The sequence below is a fragment of the Chiloscyllium plagiosum genome, chromosome 14, assembly GCF_004010195.1.
Source record: "Chiloscyllium plagiosum isolate BGI_BamShark_2017 chromosome 14, ASM401019v2, whole genome shotgun sequence".
NCBI lineage: Eukaryota > Metazoa > Chordata > Chondrichthyes > Orectolobiformes > Hemiscylliidae > Chiloscyllium > Chiloscyllium plagiosum.
In genome coordinates, this window is record NC_057723.1 from 66616294 (window position 1) to 66642935 (window position 26642).

The following is a 26642-nucleotide window of genomic DNA, read 5'->3' on the forward strand; positions in this document are numbered from 1 at the left end:
GATAGGAAGGAGACCAGAATTGCACACAATATTCCAACAGTGGCCTAACCAATGTCCTGTACAGCTGCAACATGACCTCCTAACTCCTGTACTCAATACTCTGACCAATAAAGGAAAGCATACCAAAAGCCTTCTTCACTATCCTATCTACCTGCGACTCCACTTTCAAGGACTATGAACCTGCACTCCAAGGTCTCTTTGTTCAGCAACACTCCTTAGGACCTTACTATTAAGTGTGTAAGTCCCTGCTAAGATTTGCTTTCCCAAACTGCAGCACCTCGCATTTATCTGAATTAAACTCCATCTGCCACTTCTCAGCCCATTGGCCCATCTGGTCAAGATCCTGCTGTAATCTGAGGTAACCCTCTTCGCTGTCCACTACACCTCCAATTTTGGTGTCTTCTGCAAACTTACTAACTGTACCTCTTATGCTCGCATCCAAATCATTTATGTAAATGACCCATTGACAATGATAATGTAGAAGGAGCTTTACTCTGCATCACAGCCTGTCATTAACCTTTTCAGGTTATACTTGCCCTCTGCATATTCCAGGCTCTAGTTCCATATTTTCAGCAATTGGTTTCTTAATGTCAACATTCATCTCCATGCACAGAAAGTGTCAGGTTTTAACAAATTTATTTTGAAATTTCCAAACTGGCAGATGTGAATAAATTTTATTTGAATGGAGTTAAATCTACTCAAACGTAGATTTAGAAGCACTGAATTGCCACAGAATGGTGGACTATAGACACGAATGCAATTAGTTTGTGATGATTTTATAACAAATGTTTAAATGATCAAACTCCACACTGGTTTGAACATTTTACATTATTGAACTAAAGATATACAATGCTTCAATCAACTAGCATTACCATGCTTAAATTCATGAGACCTAAAACCTAAACTAAAACGAACAAAAGGGAACTGCTTAAAGGCAGCACTACTGATGTCCCCAAGCAGCAAAATGTTAGCCTCATTCAGTTAGGAATGAATTATTCCTATTAAGACCATAGGATATAAAAAAATATTCATTTTGGATTGAACCTATCAGCAGCTACTTTTCCAAGAATCTATTTTCAACACATCTCAGCCCACAAGCAATCTAACAAACTCTAACATGGAAAAGTAAACCCCAGCTCTAGTGATGGGCTTGTTTAAATGTTCAGCCACCAATTTGCTATTAGCTTTGCACCCTGATCAGCAGCCACATGCCGGGTCTTGAACAGCATAAGGATGCAGTCAGCCAAGCTATGACCATGCTTCAATAATATCAGGCCTCAGGCTTTCTCTACCTCTAGTAGGCTCTGGACTCTTCACATTGAATGAGGTGTTCAAATTTCTGCCTGTCAATAGATTTCAGCTTAGCACTGGGAAACAGAAAGCAGCCTGGTGCTATTTTCAGATTCCTTGGCCTTGTTCAGCACTTGCCAGACACACGGGCACAAACACATCCCCTTCTACAAGGACCGCCTTCTTGAAAACATTTCAAATTCAATTTCAGAATCCTTGTCCTTCATCTGCAAAACCCTACAGGTGCATGACCTCACCCACTCCCGATTTCTGCCACTTCCTTTGTCTCCATTGCCCTACCTTTCACTGGCTTATTCTCTCAGTACATGACAAACCCTAAACTTCTCTCTTCTAAACCTCTGCTCAAACACCATTCTTGGATTGTACCTTTGAAAACCATTACAAACCCTTCTCTCACCATCACTTTGAACCCAGGTTGTCTCCATCAGAGCCACCTTGGATGATTTTACTGTGTTGAACAAGTGAGACCATACACCTGAACCCTTTACAAATCCACCTACTGATATACTTTTATATTGGGTGGTTTAGACAGCATCCTACCCCAGCCAATATCCCACCCTAATATACAACTTCAATGATAGGCCAAATTTAGGAGGACAGAATTTCTCGCAACTTACAGATGCCGGTGGGATTTCAGTATTGGTAGCGGTGTAAAATAGTCACAGAGCCAAGAGTACAATTATAGATACTGTCCTAACTGGAGAAGCACCTTGAATTGTATAATTTGAAGGTGAAGCACTAATTGGCAAAAGCAAAGCCTGGAAATGGCCAGTGCTGTACAAGTGCAACTTACTTCTGATAAAATTGCACTTACGCTAGTACGTTTTAATGTTGGGCAGCTCTTGATCTGCATACTAACAAATCTAAACTGAAAACACTCAGCAAGTCAGGCAACATCTATGGAGGGAGAAACAGAGATAACATTTCAGGTCATTGACCTATCAGGCTAAATGAGTTTGACTGTAGAACTGATCTGTACATAAGCACCATCCATTTCCTACCACCCACAATTTAAACGCTCATTCAAGGGAAAGATTGCAAGTCTCCTTGATGTGCTTTACACCTATTTTCTACAGACAATTTTTACCTGCCATACTGTATTCTTCTTTGGAGACTCATCTTCATTCTGATCCTCCATCCCCGATGTATTCTGTAATGCAGGAAACAATGTGTCACCAATGAAGACTTGCTCAGAGAAATATATTTTAAGTGCTTCTGAGGAATTGCAGACAATTCAGCATCCAACCCATCAATACAAAGTTCATTGTATGTTCAAAATCCAGATTATTTGCTTTTGGCATGGGAACGGGAGAGGGAAGACAAAATGATTACATGGAAAAGAGCCAGTATTATGCTATGAGGCTTGCTAATGACAAATTCGTAATGACTTACTAAATAATAATAAACAGTCATGATTTGGAGATGCCAGTGTTGGACTGGGGTGTACAAAGTTAAAAATCATACAACACCAGGTTATAGTCCAACAGGTTTAATTGGAAGCACTAACGTTTGGAGTGCTGCTCCTTCATCAGGACAACCACCTGATAACAGAGCAGCGCCCGAAAGCTAGCGCTTCCAATTAAACCTGTTGGACTATAACCTGGTGTTGTGTGAATAATAAACAGGATAGATCCATCAGATTACAGGTTCAAAACAACAAAACTGGTTTGATGGTGAGAAATCTGTGGCCCATTACAGTCTCCATTACAAGTCCAGGATTAGAATAAATGAGGACCCCTAACATTATACAGCCAACTATACAGCGTGCCTGCACTATACTACTAACATAGCATTGAACACTATAATAGCTATAATCTGATTTGGGAGAGACAGACAAGAGTTATACAAGAAAAAATTCCAGCAAGGTAAATTCATAAAAGCAAACTCTCAAATGACTTCAAGGCATTCTCCAGAACCGCCATGTGAGCAAGTTGAAGTTTTGAATGCTACCCTGGTCAACTTGCAAAGTATTTAGAAACATTCTTTCCTGTCATCTTTCTCAATGGCTAATGGAATTTGACAGAGTAACTCCAAACTGGTCAGCTGTGACTCAGTCTGAACCACAAGACTCCACGTTCAACCCCTCCTCTCTCCATACCAGGCACTCATCAGAAAATTCAAGGATGACATTCCAGTGTAGGACCGAGGGAGTTGGTGTCACAGCTGTTAATTTTCAGATAAGCTCTTAAATTGAGGCCCTATCTGCACGTTTAAGTCTACATAAAAGATCAACTATTTCTCAAAGTAGAGTTATCCATGGTGTCCAGACCAATATTTACCCATCAATCAACATCAGAAAAAAAATTATCTGGTCATTATCACATTAATATTTAAAAGGAGTTTGCTAAGTGCACATTGGTTCCTGCATTATTTACAATGACACCCATGATTACATTTCAGGAAGCTTCAGGAAGTATTTTGGGACATCCAGTGAACATTAACTTAATCATAAATGGATGTCTTGTGGTTTAGAACTCCAAAAGAATTTTAGAACTTGGCTCGACTATGGGAATAGTCAAAGTGCCTTCACCCAACCAATTGGTCACATCTCAAGTTAAGAGTTTTTACATGGACACTTTTTTTTTTAACATCCAACTCTTTCTCAAAAGGTTCCATTTCCAGAAGTCAATTTAACAACTTAAACAAGAACTGAAGTCACAACAAAATGACAACCCGGCATCAAGATAGAAACTTTAAGCCCAATCTTCACATGACTGATGGTTTCTACGTCATCCATGCTAAAGCAATTTTTCAATTTTTATCAGAGTGTTGGATTATTTTGGGTTATTCATTCTCAGATGTGGACATTGCAACATTGATCAGGATTTATTGTCCATGCCTAAATACCTGGAGAGAGTGGTGGGAACTGCCTTCTTGAAGCGCTGCAGTCCTTCTGGTGTATTGACATACAATGCTGTTAGAAAATAACTTTCAGGATGTTGACCCAGTAACACTAAAGAAACAGCCTCATATTTCCAAGTCATGATAGTACTGCCAGAGGATCTTTGGTGAATTATTGCAATGCATGTTGTAGATAGTACACACTGCTGTTACTGAGCACCGGTGGTGGATAATTGTGGATATGGTGTCAAGTGGGCTGCTTTGGCTTGGATATTGTAAAGCTTCTTGAGAGCTGTTGGAGCTGCATACATCCAGCCAAGTAGGGAGCATTCCATCACACTCGTGACTTGTGCCTTGTAGATGGTGGACAGGTTTTGGAAGTCTCAATTTTCCTTTCTGATGAACTCAGGTAAACAGAAAACACTGACCAGGCTTCTGTACTTAATAAGAAACTTCTTATTCCAAAGAAATCAGTTCTTCCAACAGGTAAATGCAAGTATGGATCGCATAACTGCTATGTGAAAGTCTAACTCCTTATTAAACTGTTATCAATGCATACAGATAGACAGTCAAATAAACAAACATATTAGAGGCAGAAGGAAAAGTATTAGAAAAACAGTTCAATAGTACCAGTCCACAGAATTTGATGAATTGGCCCTTGTGTTTTTTTCTAAGGTCTTCCTTCTGTTCTGATCTCCTTCATTCCTGAGTCTCAGTTATTTACTGAAAATACAGGGCACTCAGCACATGACTTGCAGAATCCTTCTAAAACTGGTTACAGGCAGCTGCTGGTGGGATAGAACAGCTATTTTCCAAGTTTTTGTTACTTCTGTGGAGAGACCTTGGATGCTCTGCAGTCTGGAGGGAACTCTCCCCGTATCATAAACACACAAGCTGTTCACCTGCCCAAGAGCCAGAATCGGCATCCAGAACTGAGCCCAATGGCATAAACCAAATCAGCAATCTGTCACTGGGCAAAGCTTGCTGTGCACATGCAGCACATACATACCCAGTGCAAGTCTGCCTGTGCAAGGACGGACACACTCCCCACGTGCAAGGATGGATGTGCTGACCTTAAAAGTGGGTCCAGAGGAGGTTTGCAAAACTGAGTACAGGAATGTGTGGCTTGTCATATGTGGAGCAGTTAATGAGTCTGCACTCAATGCAGTTTAGGTGGATATAATGGTGCTTGTGCGATTTCATTAAAACTTGCGGAATACTAAAAGCCTGGATAGAGTGGATGTTAAATGTTACCACTTGTAGAAGAGACTAGACCAGGGGACAGAGCCTCAAAACACTTTAGGACAGAGATGAGGAGGAATTTCTTCAGCCAGAGGGTAATGAATCTATGGAGGTCATTGAATGTCTTTAAGATAGAGATAAATAGATTTTTCATCATTAAGGAGATCAAGTGTTACAAGCAGGCAGGAGAATGGAGTTGAGAAACACATCAGTCATGACCAAATGGCAGAGCAAACTCAATGGGCCAAATGGCCTAATTCTGCTCCAACATCTTAGGGTGCCATCTTAGATCTCTTCCCCCACTGCTTGAACAAAGCAACAGTGTAAACACAACTCTCACCGAGTTCCAAAATCTTTCTATAGTCCTTCATCCAAAATAGTCCTTTTCCCATGTTGGTCCATCATCAACAGCAAAATAAAATATATTGCCTTTACAAAACTGTTGCAGCTTTTGTAGATCAAGGGGATGGTTAGTTCGGAGTTCAAATCTTCTGTATTAGTGCCAGAATGCTGTCAGTGCCTTCAATCAATTCTTGTTATCGCACAGGGTGAATCAAAATGTCTGAAGATCGACATTAGAGACATCAGGAAACAACCAAGATGGATCAACCACTTGGCACTTCTGGTTGAAGATGGTTGCACATGCTTCACCTTTGCACCATCTGCTGTGCTCCACCATCACATAGATGGAGTTAAACACGTGCACATGGGATTAGCTCATTTTAGGAAATCTGGTCGGCATAGATGAATTGGCCTCAAGGGCAAGTTTCTATGCTGTACATACAACTCTATGACTTATGTACGATGCAGTTCTGTGGAGCTGAGATTTGATTTGTTGGTCGTAACATCACTTTGCTGTGTCACATGCTGCTTACATTGCTTTGCATTTAAACAGAGTGCATTGTAACTTCACCAGGTTAACCCTGACTTCAGGTGCTACTCCCGACATGCCTACCCTCTGGCACTCATCAATGACTCTTACAGAGTAATGAGTGTTTTGTCACTTTGTATTCTGAAAGGTAATGTAGCCTATAGTTCCTCAAGTTGTGTGTTACTGTCAGTTTTACCCACTGCATACCTTGTGAAACTCATGGCAGGATGGTGAAGGAGAAAACAAGTCACCCATTATTGCTCTATTTTGGATTTATTCAAAAAGTGAAATATTAAAAAGGTACAGCTCCAAAGTGCTGCAGTGTCAAGAAATGTCTATTTATGAATTTCTTTTTGAAATTAACCTGTTTGCATATATTTGACATGATAGGACTTGAACTCTGACCTTCTAGCAGAGTTATTTCATGTCTCAATATACATTCTTACTAATCAACTTGTTCAGATATGTTATAAATACTCTCTGGGGGTTAGATTTGAACCCAGACTTCTGGCTCAAAGGCAGGAACTGTAGCACTGTGCTATAACGGTCTTTTAATGTCTCTTCATACATGCTCAGGCAAAGATCCTGAATTAAAATTCTGACTCTGTTGTCGATAATCTGTTTCTGTGTCACTGGTTAAAGACGAAACATGAAGCCAAACACCGGTGAGAACATTCCTATCACACTTTAAATAACGCATGGTATCATTTTGACGTTCACCTGAGAGGGCAGATGGAAGACTCATCTAATGTTGCATCCTAACAGCAGTAGTTCCAACAATGCAGGACTCCTTCAGGACTTTAAATTGTATTTTCCGCTCAAGCCTCTGGTGTAGGAATTGAGTCCAGACTCCTGATACAGAGGGGAGACTGCAACCTGTTGAGTAACAGCTTATATCCTATGACCAACATTTATTCAATATGCTGGTGTCATGCTAAAGGGAGAAACCTCAATACAAGTGTGTGTAATATATACCCCAGAAGTTATCCTATGGTCCCTTTTCAGAGATAGTAGCCTGCGCGAGTATTTCTCTGAAATAGCAACATGGTCTTGTTTGCCAGTGGCATTATAGCAATAAGTTACAAGTCAATCAGCCCAACAGGACTATATTGGAGTGCATACTGCACACAAGACCATCACTACGTCATTGAATCTCTCTCATCCTTTCTCTGAGAGTCCATCCAAATTCAGTGAAAATGCATTGATGCTTTTCACTTCAACTGTGCCCTTTAGAGGTAAGTTTCACATTTTATCCATCGTGAGTAGTTTCTTCCGAATTCTCTACTCCTTAGAGACTATTTCGTATTCATAACAGTTCTGGTATCATCCAGAAGTGCAAGCATTTTCTCCATATCCACCACAAACACAGAATTTTAAGGACAAGGTCTACTGATCTTCTTTCCCAGAGGAAATAACCAAAACCTGGTCACCTTTTCTGACAGGCTTACCTGCTTATTTTATGCCCTTATAAACCTGATTTGCTACTTATGATTTCCATACCCCCTAGCTTCTCCACCCAATTTCATCGTGTACTTTATTTTTCCTATCAAAATACAATATTTCAAACTTATCAACATTGGGCGTATAATTTAAAGATGACCTTCAATCCACAAGTTTACTCATGTTTTAATGAAGATATAACAATTCTATCCAAAATCTCTGGACTGTGATGAGCAGTTTCAAGTCGTACATGGGCTTGGTGTGATCAATCTGGACCAATGATTTTACACTCTTTTCAAAAGGCAAAGCTTTGCTCCATCAGAAACTGATATTTCAGAACTTAACAGCACAATCATTCTTAAAGTCTGATTTGCTGTGTGCCGGCCTATAACAGTGCTCAGGTCCCTGTAACATGAGGCCCAAACTGTGCTTGCTCAGCATCAAACATATTACTTGCAGTACTGCCTTTATCCTCAGGATACTCTAGTATTGGAATACAGCACCAGGCACTGCTCTCGTACAGTGCATCTGCGCAATTACAACACACTAAAGCTTAAAATTCAACCTTTTCCCCAATGACTCTGGGGTAAATGCATCTCTTGCCAGCTCATACAGAAGGTCGAAAGATGGATGCCCAGTCCATTATCTCAGTCAGGGCATTGTAACTGACCTAGGTCAAATAGGAGGAGTGGCGAATCATTTCAAAATACTAAATCTTGCACTGGTTAACCAACAGTCTCTGCTGGAAGATGAACTTACATGGATATCAGATGGGGAAAAGACTGGATTTACCAATTAATTCTCCATCATGATCAATATCTGTATAGGAACACAACACGCAGATGACCAAACTTAGATTCTGACTCACTCTGATTTTTGGAACAATGCCTCAGTAAGACTCTACAATTTTTTTTGTTGTGTGGACAGGGGGCCCTTTGTAATTGCAATACTGGCAAAACAGTAAAACTTTCTTGATCTACACATCCGATTATGAACTGTAAACTTCAGTCAGTCAGTCATGGATCTGTTCAACAAAACAATTTGGGACAACATTTCAGTCAATGACCAATGCTACACAATCATATTTGCTGTCGCACAGAATGAGCTGAAGCACTAAAATAAGCAATTCCTTTCTACCCCAAAACGTCACAAATACTGGACTACAAGAGAGCACTGTTAAAGCGTGTAGACAGGAAATAATACATTAAATTCCCCCATTGGCTAAAAGATGAAGTCACCAGATTGTGTCATACAGGAAGCGCTTGTTAAGTACTATCTTGATCTATTTAGTTATTAGAGATAGAGACGTACAGCACGGAAACAGACCCTTTGGTCCAAATCGTCCATTCTGACCAGATAGCCCAACCTAATCTAGTCCCATACCCCTCCAAACCCTTCCTATTCATATACTCAACCAGATACCTTTTAAATGTTGCAATTGTACCAGCCTCCACCACTTCCTCTGGCAGCTCATTCCATACACGGACCACCCTCTGTGCGAAAACGTTGCCCCTTAGGTCTCTGTTATATCCTTCCCCTCTCACCCTAAACCTATGGCCTCTAGTTCTGGACTCCCCCACCCCAGGGAAAAACCTTTGCCTATTTATCCTATCCATGCCCATGATTTTGTAAACCTCTATAAGGTCATCCCTCAGCCTCCGACGCTCCAGGGAAAATAGCCCCAGCCTATTCAATCTCTCCGTTTAGCTCAAATCCTCCAACCCTGGCAACATCCTTGTAGATCTTTTCTGAACCCTTTCAAGTTTCACAACATCTCTCCTACGCAATATTCCAACAATGACCTGACCAGTGTCCTGTACAGCAGCAACATGACCTCCCTACTCCTGTACTCAATATTCTGACCTATAGAGGAAAGCATACCAAACTCCTTCTTCACTATCCTATCTACCTGCGATTCTACTTTCAAGGAGCTATGAACGTGCACTCCAAGGTCTCTAATTCAACAACACTCCCTAGAACCTTACTATTAAGTGCATAAGTCCTTCTAAGATTTGCTTTTCCAAAACACAGCACCTCACATTTATCTAAATTAAACTCCACCTGCCACTCCTCAGCCCATTGGCACATCTGATCAAGATCCTATGGAATCTGAAGTAACCTTCTTTACTGTCCACTACACCTCCAATTTTGGTATCAGCAAACGTACTAACTATACCTCTTATGCTCACATCCAAATCATTTATATAAATGACGAAAAGTAGTGGACCCAGCACCGATCCTTGTGGCACTCCACTGGTCACAGGCCTCCAGTCTGAAAAACAACCCTCCACCACCACCCTCTTGTCTTCTACCTTTTGAGACAGTTCTGTACCCAAATGGCTAGTCACCTTGTATTGCATGAGATTCAACCTTGCTCACCAGTCTCCCGTAGGAACCTTGTCGAACGCCTTACTGAAATCCATATAGATCACATTTACCACTCCGCCCTCATCAACCTTCTTTGTTACTTCTTCAAAAAACTCAACCAAGATTGGGACACATGATTTCCCCCACACAAAGCCTTGTTGGCTGTCCTTAATCAGTCCTTGCATTTCCAAATACATGTACATCCTGTCCCTCAAGATTCCCTCCAACAACTTGACCGCCACCGTCAGGCTCACTGGTCTATAGTTCCCTGGCTTGTCCTTACCACCTTTTTAAAACAGTGGCACCACATTAGCCAACCTCCAGTCTTCTGGCACTTCACCTGTGACTGTCAATGATATAAATACTTCATTAAGAGACCCAGCAATCACTTCTCTAACTTCTCACAGAGTTCTAGGGTACACCTGCTCAGGTCCTGGGGATTTATCCACTTTTATGCATTTCAAGACATCCAGCACTATTTCCCTATAGTCTATATCTTCCATGTCCTTTTCCACAGTAAATACTAATGCAAAATACTCGTTTAGTATTTGCCCCATCTCCTGCGACTCCAACAGAAATTCTCAAATTCAAGAAGTGAGCATGAAAATTGATAATAGAACTGTGTGCGCATTAGATTAGATTAGATTACATTACAATGTGGAAACAGGCCCTTCGGCCCAACAAGTCCACACCGACCCGCCGAAGCGTAACCCACCCATACCCCTACATTTACCCCTTACCTAACACTGCGGGCAATTTAGCATGGCCAATTCACCTAACCTGCACATCTTTGGACTGTGGGAGGAAACCGGAGCACCCGGAGGAAACCCACGCAGACACGGGGAGAACGTGCAAACTCCACACAGTCGCCTGAGGCGGGAATTGAACCTGGGTCTCTGGCGCTGTGAGGCAGCAGTGCTAACCACTGTGCCACCGTGCCGCCCTGAAGCCATACAGGCCCAAATGTCCAATGTTCAATTTGTACTCATTACCAGGTTAACAGAGCAGAATAACTGCAGATGGCTTGGCATTTTCCAACACCAGGGAAGTGAAGGACAGAGCTCTCCACTTCTAATCAAAACCCACTAGCCCCAACCAGAATTTGGTTTTCCATAGTTACTTTCAAAATTAGGAATTCACAGATTATCACCAGCAAATTATTTTATTGACATGTAATGTAATTTACAGGAAACGTAAAGAAAAAATGGCCAGTTTTTGCAAACCATGTTATCACAAACAACAATGTACTAGAAAAACTGTTTTAGTGGTATTAATTGAGGATAACTAGTGCCAGGACAGCTGTAGAGAGCTGCCCTGCTCTTCTACAGTATAAAGCCAGGGGACCACAGAATGCAGATGGACCATAACAATAGAGTACTCCTTCATACTCCACTGGAGTGTGTCAGCCTGGACCTTTGCACTGAAGCAGCCGGAGTGGGCCTTGGACATGTATCGAGGAGGGAGCACGACCTAGCGACCTACATATTCCTATGTGGGGGAAATTAGATGAGGAGATTTTTCCAATACAGCTAAGAGTAATACAGAGGAGGAAAAGATTCAGAGAATGCGTGTGAGACAGAGAGAGGCATGCATGCAAGCAGTCGGAGGTGCAGAAGCAAGGGGGAGTGAGAGAATATACGAGAGGAGTAATTGAAGAGAGAAAGGAGAAAGGGGAGAGAAAGAAGGAGCGAGGAGGAAATAGTGGGAGAGCAAAAATGAAGGAGTCAATAAAAATGAAACAGGAAGGAGAGAAAGAGGTGGAAGTGGTAAAAGAGGGAAGTGGAGTGGAGAAAAGGGGAGCATGGTCCAGATAGATCACCTGTGAAACAGATTTTGCATCATTAAACTGGTTGAACTTGCAAGTGCTAACTGCAAGGCTTCAGTAATCATCTTATGATACATAACCTTTTACTTCAGTTATCTTAAAAAAATTCAAAGAACCTGAATTCAGTTAATGAAACCCTCCATGAAAAGGAGAGAGATTTGATTTTAACATTCAGCATCTATCAGTGATTCAAAACTGTGACAGAATAAGTTTCCATTGCAAACCATTCAGAATTTCAACACATTCTCCCATAACAATTGGAACTTCACAGCTATTCAGTCTTGAATTGATTAAGATTCTGCTTCAAAACGTAATTGAGCAATAGACCACTCAGTGCACACCCGCTAATCAATAACACTGCTTTCTGGCTGGTTTCTCTGTTCTTGGCACTGAAAAAGCTATTCCTATAAGCAACAAAGAGAAAATGAAAACTTGTCATGTCTTTCCAACATACATGTTGTAATTACTCACTACAATTCACCAGAAATTCAAAATAAATGATCAGCACCAGCTTTGCCACACTCATGGTTGAATGCCTTGAGCTACAAATTGAACGAGAAAAAAAGCTGAGTCAACATAGCAATGAGAAACCAGTACACTCAGTGCTGGAGGGAAGGCCAATGTCTGAGAGTTACTAATATATATTAGTAGTGTGCGCCTGAATATGATGGGACAATATATGTTCCAGACTAGTAACTAACCAGCCTTGTTACTTCCCAATGTATTATTTTATTTCTGGTTCATTCAATTATCTTTATAAAAAGAATGTTGAGCTGTAAACGAGTGCTTCAAACACGGCACTCTGCAGACAGCAGAGCTCAAATGATTCACATACGAGAACCAAATTTCATTCTAAAGATTTCTTTGAGGATTGGAGAAGCTTGCCATCTTATTCAACTTTTAAGACATAAGTTTGGAAAAGCATAGTTTGATTCATCATAAATCAGATGTGATTTGCGTGCAATTCTGGTCCCCCTACTATCGGAAAGATGTTATGAAACTTGAAAGGGTTCAGAAAAGATTTACAAAGGATGTTGCCAGGGTTGGAGGAATTGAGCTATAGGGAGAGGTTGAATAGGCTAGGGCTGTTTTCCCTGGAGCATCGGAGGCTGAGGGGTGACGTTATAGAGGTTCATAAAACCATGAAGACATGGGTAGGATAAACAGGCAAAGTCTTTTTCCTGGGGTGGGGGAGTCCAGAACCCGAGGGAATAGGTTTAGGGTGAGAGGGGAAAGATGTAAGAGACCTCAGGGGCAACTTTTTCACACAGAGGGTGGTACGTGTATGGAATAAGCTGCCAGAGCAAGTGGTGGAGGCTGGTACAATTGCAAAATTTAAAAGGCATCTGGATGGGTATATGAATAGGAAGGGTTTGGAGGGATATGGGCCAGGTGCTGGCAGGTGGGACTAGATTAGGTTGGGATATTTGGTCGGAATAGACAAGTTGGACCAAAGGGTCTGCTTCAGTGCTGTACATCTCTATGATTCTATAGTCAGCATGGCTTTGAAAGGGCAGGTCATGCCTCACAAGCCTTACTGAGTTCTTTAAGGATGTGACGAGACAAGTTGACAAAGGTCGAGCAGTAGATGTGTGTATGTGGATTTCAGTAAAGCATTTGATAAGGCACGGAGTCAAAAAAAAGTGTGGCGCTGGAAAAGCACAGCCGGGCAGGCAGCATCGGAGGAGCAACAGATTCAACGTTTCAAGCATAAGCACTCAGGTTCCCCACAGTAGGCTCATTCACAAAGTTAGAAGACATGGGATACAAGGAAATTTAGCTGTCTGGACACAGTAATAGCTGGCCAAAAGACAACAGTGAGTGGTAGTGGATGGAAAGTATTCCATATTGATGTCAGCGACCAGTGGTGTCCCACAGGGATTGGTTCTTGGGCCTCTGCTCTTCGTAGTTTTTATAAATGATTTGGATGAAAAAGTGGAAGGGTGGGTTAGTACGTTTGCCGATGACACAAAGGTCAGTGGCATTATAGATAGTGCCAAGGGCTGTTGCAGGCTACAACATGACATTGATAGAGTGCAGAGCTGGGCCAAGAAGTGGCAGATGGAGATTGCTTCCTTAAGTGACATTAGTGAAACAGGTGGGTTTTTTTTTTAAAATGACAGTTGAGAACTGGCTATTGGGTAGCTTTTAATTCCAGATTTTAACTCATTCCAAATTTCACTACCTGCCGTATGGTATTCGAACCATATATTCAGGACATTAACCTGAATTCTGGATGACACGTTCAGTGACATTGCCACTATACTGCTGCCTCCCCAGGATCAAGCATCGATAGATATTACAGTTAAATACAAAGCATCATTCTGCCTCAATATGGTGTTATAGCTTTTCATTCTCCATACCAATCATCCAATGGCTTTTCTTTTTCCTTTGTACACACAAGCAATTCAATAAGACTGCACAAAATCAGCTCATACAGGACTCTGAGCCAGCAGACAGAATTCCAAGTCATGGAGATTGAATCGTGGCCTGTATATTGTATTGTTCATATACAAAATGTGCATGGCCTTTTACAGAAGGGTAACCAAGCAAAACAGCCAAAGGTGGTGACAAATCCTCAGTATCTTTCTGGAAATGTAATGCTGTATTCCTCTTTTTGTCACATCTTCAGCTCTCTAATCTGCCTGTACAGACAGTGAAAAGCTGAAAGCAGTGGAGATCCACAAAGAGCTGGGGGCTCAGGTACACAGACCATTAAAATATCTTGAAAGGAACAAAAAGTAATCAAAATGTCAAAATGAATGCTGACAGTTATACCTAGAAGGATAGAATACAAAGGGGCAGAAATCCTCTCTCAGGCATGCAAGACCCATCATTATTCTTAACTCAAAATGATGAGCAAAGATTCCAGTTACGCAACACTAAGCTGATCATAACATTATTGCACACTTGTGTTTCCTGGCTTCCTACTTCAATTATTAACGAACATCTCAGAGTCCCCACTTGTTTTTCTGCCCTGAATGTCCAACTCATACAACCTTGTCACAATTACGGGAGGGAAAAAATTAGTGCAATTCTTACAATGTGGTTTATGCTTGCATTCATTGTAAACTGGGGCATGTTTTTCAACCAAAAATGTTAACCTATGGCCACTGTGACACTGCTCTAGCCACATGCACACAGTTTAGTAGAACCTTCTTCCAACCAAACTCATAACAGGGAAATGTCAGCTCACTTAAATGCTCCAATCATCCAATAATCCCAACAAAATTTAAATGCTTAATAATCAAGTCTCGTGTTTTTCACCTTGCTATTTGCACAAAAGGTTTATGCTCATATACACTGGTCATGTGAATGAGTATTGAGAAAACATGTCAATGACTAATTTTCTCATATCTTTTACAATACCCAAAGGAATATGGCACTTCTGAATTCCCAATTGGCTACATGCAGCTAGTGGCTAACATACTGAATTAGGCTGGTATAAATAAATGTAGTGTCACCTTCTGAAGCCTTGGTTAAACACCTGACAACTTTAAGAAACACTTCGTAAATCTGTTTACTTGTCGACTCAGTAAAGAAAAAATGATATGGTGATAACCAACTTGTATTGAGCCAAAATAGAAGCGTATTTAGAAAGGATCATTTTTTGAAAATCAATTTTTTTCTATCCACTTATGTTCTGAGCTAGCAGCTTTGGAAAGGAAGGTAGCTGGAGAATTCTAATGTTCTGGGTGTTATAACTGCAGATAAAAATCACTCCTATCTAGGAACAAGGGCAGGGCTTGTTGCCAGGTTTTCACTATGTCACTCAGAATAATTCAAGGTCACTGAACAGTTAATGTTAGTCAGTTTGTTGGAGCATTTGGAAGCAGAAGTACCTTCAGGATGCTAGTCAAACACATACTGGGAACAAAGAATGGAAGCTCCTTGCCAAAAAGGTATTGCTGCAGCAGATCCCAAATAGTTAGCCTTCATAAGTCCTAGTAGCAAGTAGGTACAGCTGAATGTTAGAGTTAGGATCAGGGAAAGCCCTGGGAGCTCAGAAGACATCATAGAACCATTTGTAGTTCATCACAATTAAAAATGGGGTTGAAGGAGGTGCAGATAAGAAGGATAGGAGCTTAGACAAGATTAAGGGCAAATACCAGCTCAGCAAAGCAAGCTACCTGCAGACAAGCTAGAACTGTGGTGATTAATTGCTGCAGCGCAATTTCCAGAGTTCAGGAAGCAACAATCCCAGGAAAGGAGAGAGAACCATCACTATGGAAGCAATCACTGAGGCAGTCCATGACAGAATTGCTTTTGTGGAGCTTTAGATCTTCAAAGGCACTGGAATTCCTTGTCGTCAAGTTTTAATAGTATTCAGTGACTAAAAGTGTAAATAATGCCTCGACATTTACTGAGAAACCTGTGGAGTTTGTCTTGACTGCATTTACAAACTCATGCTTCATCTGTTACCTACATCTACTTCATGCTCATTCTAAACACCAAAATATAAATTGTATGTAGTGTGGATTGCATTTACTGTTCCAAATTTACACAATTCTTTATCCAAAACAGTAGAATATTGTGGATTTACTCTTTTAGTAAACATTAGGTATTGCACATTTTGTCTATGTTAAAAATACTGGTTTTGAGGCAACTTTAGTGGTCTGTTCCAGGGTTGTGATATACAGCTGACTTTGGCACACATTTTTAAGGTTTTTCTTCACCACGACACTACATTCATAATTAGATATCAAATATAAAGTAGTCCCATACAGAGCACAAGATATTGGCTCAATGAAGGCTACAGTTGATAAGTGGCATGTAACATAGCCACACAAAGCACATGAACATATGTTCCACCTGCAGTCTGCACAACAGCTTAGAATCTTACTTCTGATTGTGAAGGGGGAACACATATTTTGAACTTGATTCTTGTCCCTTGCCAGTAATGCCTGTTGGACAGTCACACAGGGAAACCAGCAAATTAACACATTCCCACCCCGCCCCCACCCAAAGAGCAGGCTTAACTAGATTAGGACCTCAGACAGAGGAAACGAATCCACCAGAGCAAACAGTGGAAGGCAGCAAACCTAACAGAATTATCGCCCAGTAAAATAAAATCACAGCTTTCTTAAGAGAAGGCAAAATTAAGAAGGCAAATCCGACATAAGATCCAAACATCCTCCAAGAGAAAATGAGTGCACTTAATATGTTAACCACAAACTACAACTGGACAACTTTACCTGGCAATTCTTTCATGACAGAAAGCAGAAATCCCACTTAAGATTCAAGTGAACTTTTGATTTTGCTACAGTGTTCCATCAGGGACTCACTAACCTGGTTAACATTTACTTTAAAAAAAGAGTAGAAATTATAAATAGGTACTAAAACAACTGAATGATTCAAAGCTAATATTTAATCTTGCAGTTCAAAATTAACTTTATAAACAAGAAACTACATTCAGTACAACATTCTTTACAAGTCATTATTAAGACTGTTCACACCAACTCATTCAAATAAATAAATATAAAGTTGCATCATTGTGAATTTGCTTTAGTTTATAAAAGATTCTGCACAGTCATGTGTACTACTTGTTTACATTTTAATATATGGTACTTAGATGGCAGCTAAGAGAAAAATTGAACATCCATGCCGCGTTGAATAGTTAACCAGTCTCTGGAACATCTTTTGTTCATTTGAATGAGGCAAAAAACGTTCCACATGACCTATTTATAACACTGGGCTCAGAAAAGTCTAAAGGATTGCATTTCTTGCACCTACCTCTGGAATAAATGATGCAAAATTGATATTGAAATATGTAAATATACTTAATGCAGTGGAAGCACTCAACCCTATCAGCTCATTTTAATAACACTTCAATGAATAAAAATTGCTCAGTTTTGGTTTGTTCTCCATTATCTTCTCCTATCCAAAAAAAGACATTTACCAGCCTTTTAGCCTGCTTTATTAGCTCATACAAATTGCCAGTTGCAATATAATTCCTATACACAGATCAGTAAAGGTTTTGAAACTCACTTCAAACTTCATAACTTAAACTCATTTAAGGAAGAACCACAATATTCTTCTGTAGGTGACAAAATTGGGCAAAAGTAGTCCTGGTAATCTGGCCTTTAAAGGTGCAGGAAAAGTTTTTTTTTAAAATCACTGATAGGTACAGTTTGCATTTGATTAGCAGGGGGTGGGGGTGGGTGGGGTGGAGTTTGGAATTACAGTGCTCAGTCCTACTGCCTTACTGGGAATCTGCCAGGAGTTCCTGTCAGCGATATTTCAGTTGGTGACATTCTTGCCTCTGACACAAAGATTGCGGACTCAATCTCACTTCAGAACTACAACACAAAAATAATCAAAATTGACAATCCATTGCAGTGTTAAAAGGAATGCTAAATTGTCAGAAGCCCTGTCTTTTCCAGGTCCTGTATGCCCCGCATGGCATTCCTTCCAAAGAAGAACAGCAGCGTTCTCACCATTGCCTTAGTCTATATTGTACCCCTTAGTCAACATAAAAACAGATTACCTGCTCATGAACACAGGACTGCTGATAGGAGTTTATACTATGCAAATTGGGGGCTGAGATTCTTACCTTATAGTAATTTTATTAGTTGTAAAATGCTTCAAATCGTCCTACAATCATGCAAGGTATGACATAGAAGCACATATTTCTATTTGGAAGACCTTCATGCCCAGAAGTGATTGGTGTACCCAATGGCCAATGAAGATACCTCGCCAGTTGAACAAATAATCACTGTTCTGAATTAAAGGATCAGCCAACAAACTAATTTATTTCTGTGCAGTCCACACAGGTGCTTGGAAAAGACGTTCCTCAAAAGGTCTGTGCATTCTTTGAGCATTACATCCCAAAAAATATGGATCTGGACCTCGCCCTCGTTCCAAACTTCCAGCTCAGCACTGTCCCCATGACTTGTCCTACGTGCCTATCTCCTTTTCCATCTATCCACTCCACCATCTCCTCCCTGACCTATCACCTTCATCCCTTCCCCCACTTACCCATTGTACTTTATGCTACTTCCTCCCCACCCCCACCCTCCTCTAGCTTATCTCTCCACGCTTCAGGCTCACTGCCTTTATTCCTGATGAAGTGCTTTTGCCCAAACATCGATTTTGCTGCTCGTTGGATGCTGCCTGAACTGCTGTGCTCTTCCAGCTTCCAGCACCACTGATCCAGAATCTGGTTTCCAGCATCTGCAGTCATTGTTTTTACCTGGCTGGACAGTTATCAACTTATCAGTTATCACACCATACTTGGATGCAGATCAGCTTGTAGTATGTGCTTCAGCATGGAGCACGTAAAATATGGATTACTAAATATACATCAGAACGGAACAAATATTCATAGAAATTTGATAATTATCAATACAAAAGGACAGCAAAAAAAAAAACTCTTCAGGTCTTTTCCTTTCTCCCCCTACCCAGAGGTCAAATTTGCTCATCTCCTCTGAGGCTGTTGTTGGGGTAGAATTTCCTGGGCTCAAAGCTGGTTTCTAGTTAGCTTACCGAAGTCATCAATCTTCATGTCCTAGTATGGGTTGTGTGTACAGGCAACATGATTGAGGATCAGTGCAGCTCATGACTGCGCACCTTTATAGAAGTTAGTGGAAGAACAGCTGGCACAGAATGGTACAGGACGTTATGGAATTTTCCTACTGATACCCTCATTCACTGAAGGAGCCCTACAATCAGAGATGCTATCTGTTGGGTGAGACACTAAACTAAATCAAGTTTGCCCTCTCAAGTGGATGTAAAAGATTAGGGGAGGAAAGCATCATGGCCAATATGTTTTTCAATCAGTACCACAGATTATCTATTGTTACATTGTTGCTTGTGGGAGCTTTACTGGTCGTCATGTTTCCTGTATTATAGAACAAACCAGAACATGCAGACTGACCTTTCACAACTACTGCTCTGGCGACATTTCAAAACCTACTTCACTGAACGTCAACAGAGACATATCTGGTGGTCATGAAAGGAGCTATCCAAATTCAATTCTTTTTGGCTCCCTTTAGTCCTCTTGCCCAGATATTATCTACAGCCTGGTTAAGATGAATTAATGCAGCGCAAACTACAGAGAAAACGTGGAACTTTCACAAGCTACAAGTCGGTGAAGTAGCTTGTGAAAGTTACCAGATTGTGCTTTTATCAACTGGGCATTCGAAGTAGTCATAAAATGTGAATACCAAATAGGTTACCATCTTGAATGGAATGCAAGAATACCACTAGCAAGAAGAAACATGTTCTGAAGGGACATATCAGAACATGTAAACTGCTTGACTGTTCAAAACAACAACATAACAGTACTCGAACTGCAGCAGGATTCAACCAACTTTTAAACGACATGGAAATTTAAACATTGCTGAGGTGTAATTAGGACATTGAAAGTTGCAACTCTGTTCCACATACAGCAGTGTGAGATCAACTGTTCACACTAAAACGAATATTGACCATTTTTTAAAATCAACGGTATTAAAGAATTTGGGATAGCAGTGAGTAAATGGAGATTTATTGAAAATGAAATAGGCTCAGAGGCTAAACAGCCTCTTCTTCCTTCTCCAAGCACCTTCCTTAATCATGCATTGAAGAAATGTTTGATTCCTGAACATCTATGTACGTTCATTCACAGAGTAACATGACAGTACACTGTGATGCCATGTGAAGAGTTTTACCAGCAAAAGAAACCCTGCTTGACATCCTCCATCATCCTAAAGCACTTGCCTCCTTTAAGAGGCCCTTTCTGCAAGTGCAGAGAGTCACTTAAACCATTTGTCCACTCTTTACGTTGAGCACACAGTGAACATGAGCAAACTCTGAAGACTTCACTTTCCACCAGGGACAGTGATCAGGGGCACACACCCTCTCGGTTAGCACATCCTGCACTAAATCCAGCTAAAGCTAGCTAGTTAAACACAGAATCAAACCTCGGACTTTCTGGTCCATGTGGCTTAATGAGACACTAGATAATGCCTCCACACAAAAGGCCAGGACTTCAAAGTTAGATCAACTTGGAACAGAACAGCAAAGGGTTTCCATAGTGACCAAGGGGAAGATGAGAAACTTAAAATAATTTATAGATTACAGAAGACTTTACATCCTCAAGGGGTGAAGGAGAAGATGGACTGTTCACATTTTGTACATAGTTTTCAACATCCTTGTCATAAATTATCAGGATATCGAACTCTTACAATAGGGACAAAAAGAATGGCTGAATACAAACCCCATAAAATTAAAAGATACATAGATCTCAACCTTATCTTTCTATTCTCTTCAAGTTCTCCTGAACAGTCACTGGGGTTCTTGACATATGTAATATCATTCCAAATGTTTGAGTTCTTCCATAAAAAAAAACTTCCTGCAATTCATACAAAAAGAAAGTGATGCTTTGGCTAATTTGCAGCCCAGATTTTTCAACAAAGTGTGCCATCAACCCAATAGTTTTACATGATAAACAGACTTAACCAGTGAAGATCAGTCAACTAATCATTTCTGCAAAGACCACCATGCAGTGAGCTCCAAAGAGAAGCAGAGGCATTTAGGTAGCAAGTTTCAATATGGCACTATGCAAGACAGAGCTGTTTACATAGTAAAGAAGAAAAATCATGATTTGTGCTGAATGGCGATTTCTATGTTCAACTACAGATTCTCTTCGAAATAAACTTGGTACCACTACCCCTTCCCAAAGTACCAAGGTTTACTCAGTCAGGACTAGCTGGGAAGTAGCATCTAAATAAGGCATGTGTGTTTCTGAGCAGCAGCAAGTCTGTGTTCTCATTGGCACATTTGAGGATTCTATTATAGACTCCACCTACAACAGGAGGACAACAGCATCTAAGACCCCAAAATAGAAGTTGCTGGAAAAGCTGAGCAGATCTGAAAGCATCTGTGAAGAGAAATCAGAGTTAACGCTTCCAGTGACCCTTCTTCAGAGCTCGATCCAAAACATTAACTCTGATTTCCCTTCACAGATACTACCAGACCTAGAATCCCTACAGTGTGGAAACAGGCCATATGGCCAAACAAGTCCACACTGACCCTCTGTAGAGTAACCCACCAAAACCCATTCCGTACCCTGTATTTACCCCTGACTAATGCATCTAACCTCCACATTCCTGAACACCATGGGCAATTTAGCAAGGCCAATTCACCTGACCTGCACATCTTTGGTTTGTGGGAGGAAACCAGAGCACCCAGAGCAAACCCACACAGACACAGGCTGAATGTGCAAACTGCACACAGACAGTCACCAGAGGCTGGAATCAAACCTAGGTCCCTGGTGCTGTGAGGCAGCAGTGCTAACCACTGAGACACTGTGCCACTCTGCTGAGCTTTTCCAGTAACTTCAAAAAACGGAAGTCCCACAGTTCCTTAAGTTGTTACTTAGCACCTAAGATTTTTCATTAAACAACACTGACGAGTCGAAGATAGCTCGAACATGTTTGAAAAAAGATTGCACAATTCTAGTTGCACAGAATCTACAGAATACAAACAGGTTAAGTGATTTACGTTGCAGAGACCATGATTCCACTAAATTACATATTCCCATCCTGCTCCCACATAACTTTATTCCTTTCTCCTCCCCCACTCCGGCACACATAAATCCTCCTCGTAAAACATTATTTTTGCCATTCCAATTCCAAGACTTTGTGATAGCAAAACTCCATCGGAAACAAGGAGTACGGAGGAATAGCGAAGCGAAGGACAAAAAGAGGGTGGGTGGTACTTAACCAGATCAGAAAGCAGTAAATCACATGCAGCAGATTAGTCAATAGTCAATGCATTAAAGTTGGTGAAACCCCTCTGCCTCTTGAATGCTGAAAAGCATTCCATCAAAAGTGGGCAAAATTATATTCCTTGGAATTGGCTTCTGTATATTTCAAATCGATATTCTTCATAGTCATTAGTGTTTGGTGAACCATTGGCAGGGATTCAAACACTGTGTTCATCATAACTACATCATAGATGCCCAACCTCATATCTCCCCAAATGAAATCACCTTATACCCTTTTTCAACTCATAGCCTTCTCACCGTCCCCCTCCACAAAAGGGGCACCTTCAATCTTCTACTCTTACGATTCTCACCAAGGGTCACAACACAATGAGAATGAATTTGGGAAATCCCATCTACCGGAGAGAACATTTCAGCTGTACACTTTTCACCCCATGCCCAAAGGAGACCGCCAATCTTGACATACCAATCATACCAATAAAGCCCGAGGAAAAGACCGTGTTAAATTACTGCACACCCAATTCTTCATGTTATGATGCACTTTAGCAATGTAGCAGGGGCGTGAAAGACATTATACTATGTCTTTTTCTTCTTGCCTCTTCAGGCTCCATCACCATTCAGCAAGTTACCTCCATAAATCCCTAGTCACTTGCCATTTTAATTCTCTATCCAACCTCAGCATTATCCTCACAATCCGAAACTGTTCCAATAAAGCTCAGCGCAAAGTCAAGGAACAGAACCCCAACTTCCGATTCTATTATAGACATTGATCTAAACTCAACAATGGGTTCAATAATCTCAGATCACAATCACTGCACACGTACTTCAGAATGCAGGTGGTGGTAATAATTCTGCCTTCCACTCAATCCAAGATTACGCCCTTTTTATAAGATATTTCTGGTTGTTGTGTTTTATTTTGGAAACTTGTTATGCTCAAATCAGCTGCCAAAATTCCTATGTTACAACAGTGATATGCCTTTTAAAACAAAGGAGTGTTTCAATGACGGCAAAACTCTTTTGAATAGCCTAAGAACACATGATAGAAGAGCAGGTAGCTGCTATTTGGCCCTTCAAGCCTGCTCTTCCACCTAGTATCATCAGATTCAATATGATTGTAGCCTGAATTCCATATTCATGTCTGTCGCACATAATGCTCAACTCATTTGTTGATCAAATAAATTTTCACTCAGCCATGAATATATTCAATCATTCAGCGTCCACTGTTCCCCAGGAAAAGAATCCTAAAGATAATGATCCTTAAAATAAATTCTTCCTTTTCTCAGTCTTGAATCAGAAACCTTTTATTTAAAATATATACTAACATGATAGCCCAATGGTTTTAAGGCTAGACTATTAATTCCAAGACCTCGCTAAGATACTGGGGAATGAGGTTCAAATCATACCATGGCAGAATTTGAATTCAATAAAAATTTGGAATAAAAGGTTTAATGATTGTCGATTGTCAGAAAAATCAATTTAGTTCACTGAAACTTCCTTTGGGAAGGAAACAGCCATCCTACCTGGTCCAGCCTACATGGGACTTCAGAACATGGTTGACTTGTAACTGCCCTCCAGACAATAAAACAAGGCTGAGCCAGTGATGTTCACATCCTCTGAACAAATAAAATAAACTTGCTCTACATTCTTGTAAAAGGGGAAACATCCTCTCAGTGTTCCAGGTTGAGGTTCTGGATGTAAGTTTGTTTGCTGAGCTGGAAGGCTCAAGGCCTATAAATTGAGAGGCAGGACATGCCACCAGCGCTTCAGCAAAGACGCTCACTGATGATGTTACCTAGTCATATTGACAAAACGTCTCAAAATAAACCTTTCAGCTCAGTGAGCTAACTTACATACTTATCATCAACCTGAGCTACAAATGTTCTCAAAAATCGCTAGTCACAGACTATCAATGACATAATTCGTTACCTGTTGGAATGGTGCTGGTGCAGGTGCAGTTTACATTCCAAACAACATGACATTACATTGATAAAATCCATCCAGTGTTACAAAAGGCAATATTTCTTTGGCACTACCAGTCTACAGAACTTACCAGTTTCCTTTTGGCAACAAATTGTGCATGTCAATGCAGCCCTCCAGTCACAGGATAGGGCATCAGCTCACTTTCATCACCATGTTGAGTTTTTGATGATCAATACAGAAGAATCCTTTAGACGCATCTGGTTTTTGGTACCATCCTAATAGGTGAGCACCAATTACTACAATTTGTATCAATAATGATATTGCCCATCTACAACTTAAATCTCCTCTCTCACCTCAGCTACTCTCTCTGGACTGGATCCATAAGGGTCTTGTTGTATAGGTAACACATCCCCCAAATTAACAGGATGAACAGCCAAGTCTATTTTCCTAACCTACCCCCTCAAATTGATTTATAATTCTGTAATAACCTTCATTATTCACCTTGATAAATTTCTGGAAAATAAAACATGATCTATCTAATCTTTTACATTCTTCTGATTTTCCCATTCTGATTGTTGGAGGGCCAATTTTTGAATTTCTATTTTATTCTCCAATTCTTCTGATGTTTCTGTTCCACTCGAGTATTCTTTTCTTCTGTCTGGAGTACTCACTACATAAGACATCCAAGTTTCTTCTTGACTTCATAGATCCAATGAACCTTGCTTTTGATGGTTTATTGCCAAAATTCCAATGCATCTTGAAACTATGGGTAATAAACAGAAGACGCTATGTTTCAAGATGTTTGGAGTACAAGAGTAGGGAAGCCTTACTGTAACTGTACAAGGTTGTGGCAAGACCACATCTGGAGTACTCGCCGTGCTTTTGATTCCCTTATTTAAGAAAAGATATCCTTTCACTGGAGGCAGTTCAGAGAAGGTTCACTAAGATGATTCCTGTTACCGAGAGATTGCCTTCTGAAGAAAGGCTAAATAGATTGGAACCTCACTCACTGGAGATTAGGCGAATGAGAAATACTCTCATATCAAACATGGAATTCTTACAAGGATTTGACAGGTTAAATGCTGAGAGGATATTTCCCCCTCACGGGAGAGTTTAGGACCAGAGGATATAATCTCAGAATAACGGGGTGACAATTTAAGACTAAAAGACAAGGAGGAATTGCTTCTCTCAGAAGGTTGACATCTTTGGAAATCTTTGCACGGAGAGCTGTGGGGGCAGAATCATAGAGATGTACAGAGTCCTTGAATATATTTAAGGCCAAGATAGATAGATTCTTGATCAGGAGGGGAATCAAGGGTTTTGGGGAAAAAGTGGATGCGAGGATTGTCAGATTAGCCATGATCCTATTAAATGGAAAAACAGGCTCACAGGCTCAAGGGGTTGGACAGCCTATTCCTGATCCTATTTCGTTTGTTTTTTTATATTTATTCTCAAACTAATCACTTCTTTGAATATTTCAGACATAAAATTTGAGCCTTGAGCTGATTGTTTTACTTACTTAATTACTTAAAGAAATATTAAAACAAACTAGCTGCCCTACAACTTTTATTCCATTTTTACAGTGAAATACCCATTAAGATAGAAATTCCCATTTCTAATTAGGAGACCTACACAATCTCTTCAGACCCTGCTAAATCAGTACTTCAAAAGCTTATATTAGAATTAAAGGTGCAGGTTTAATTGAGGATTGTGGTTTCTCAACTACCTGAAATATATTGCACGTCTGGCAAAATCTGACCACATTATTATGTAATCCTGGCCAATAAAAACATTTTATTGGAATAGTTTGTGTTTTCCTAATACCCAATATCACACTGGAGGTGTAGCGAATGCTGAGGCACTCAAAACTTAGTTACAATATTCAGATGGAACCTGATGGACCACTGCTCGTTCCTTAATGGCAGCTATTTAAGATGACGTGCATTTCCTCATTAAAACTGTCCCTTTCAAATAATAACTCAATATTTCAGATTGAATCCAGTGTATGTTTGAGAGACAGTGTGGGCGAGAAAGAGCGCGAGCGCGAGGGGGGGGGAGAAAGAGCGACAGTGTGGGCGAGAAAGAGCGCGGGCGCGAGGGGGGGGGAGAAAGAGCGC

At 40.6% G+C, this 26642-nt stretch overlaps 1 protein-coding gene across 8 annotated transcripts in view; it reads right to left on the bottom strand.

Annotated features, from left to right (window-relative positions):
• LOC122556778 (F-box/WD repeat-containing protein 11) overlaps positions 1-26642 on the bottom strand; it is a 177038-nt gene that overhangs the window by 78285 nt on the left and 72111 nt on the right. For 7 of the 8 annotated variants that reach the window (XM_043703932.1, XM_043703930.1, XM_043703936.1 and 4 more), the window contains one exon: positions 2399-2461. In XM_043703932.1, coding sequence (XP_043559867.1) covers positions 2399-2461 — 63 coding nt within the window. Of the gene's footprint in view, positions 1-2398; positions 2462-17092; positions 17112-26642 lie in introns of those variants that run through there. The other variant, XM_043703934.1, reaches the window with a different exon arrangement.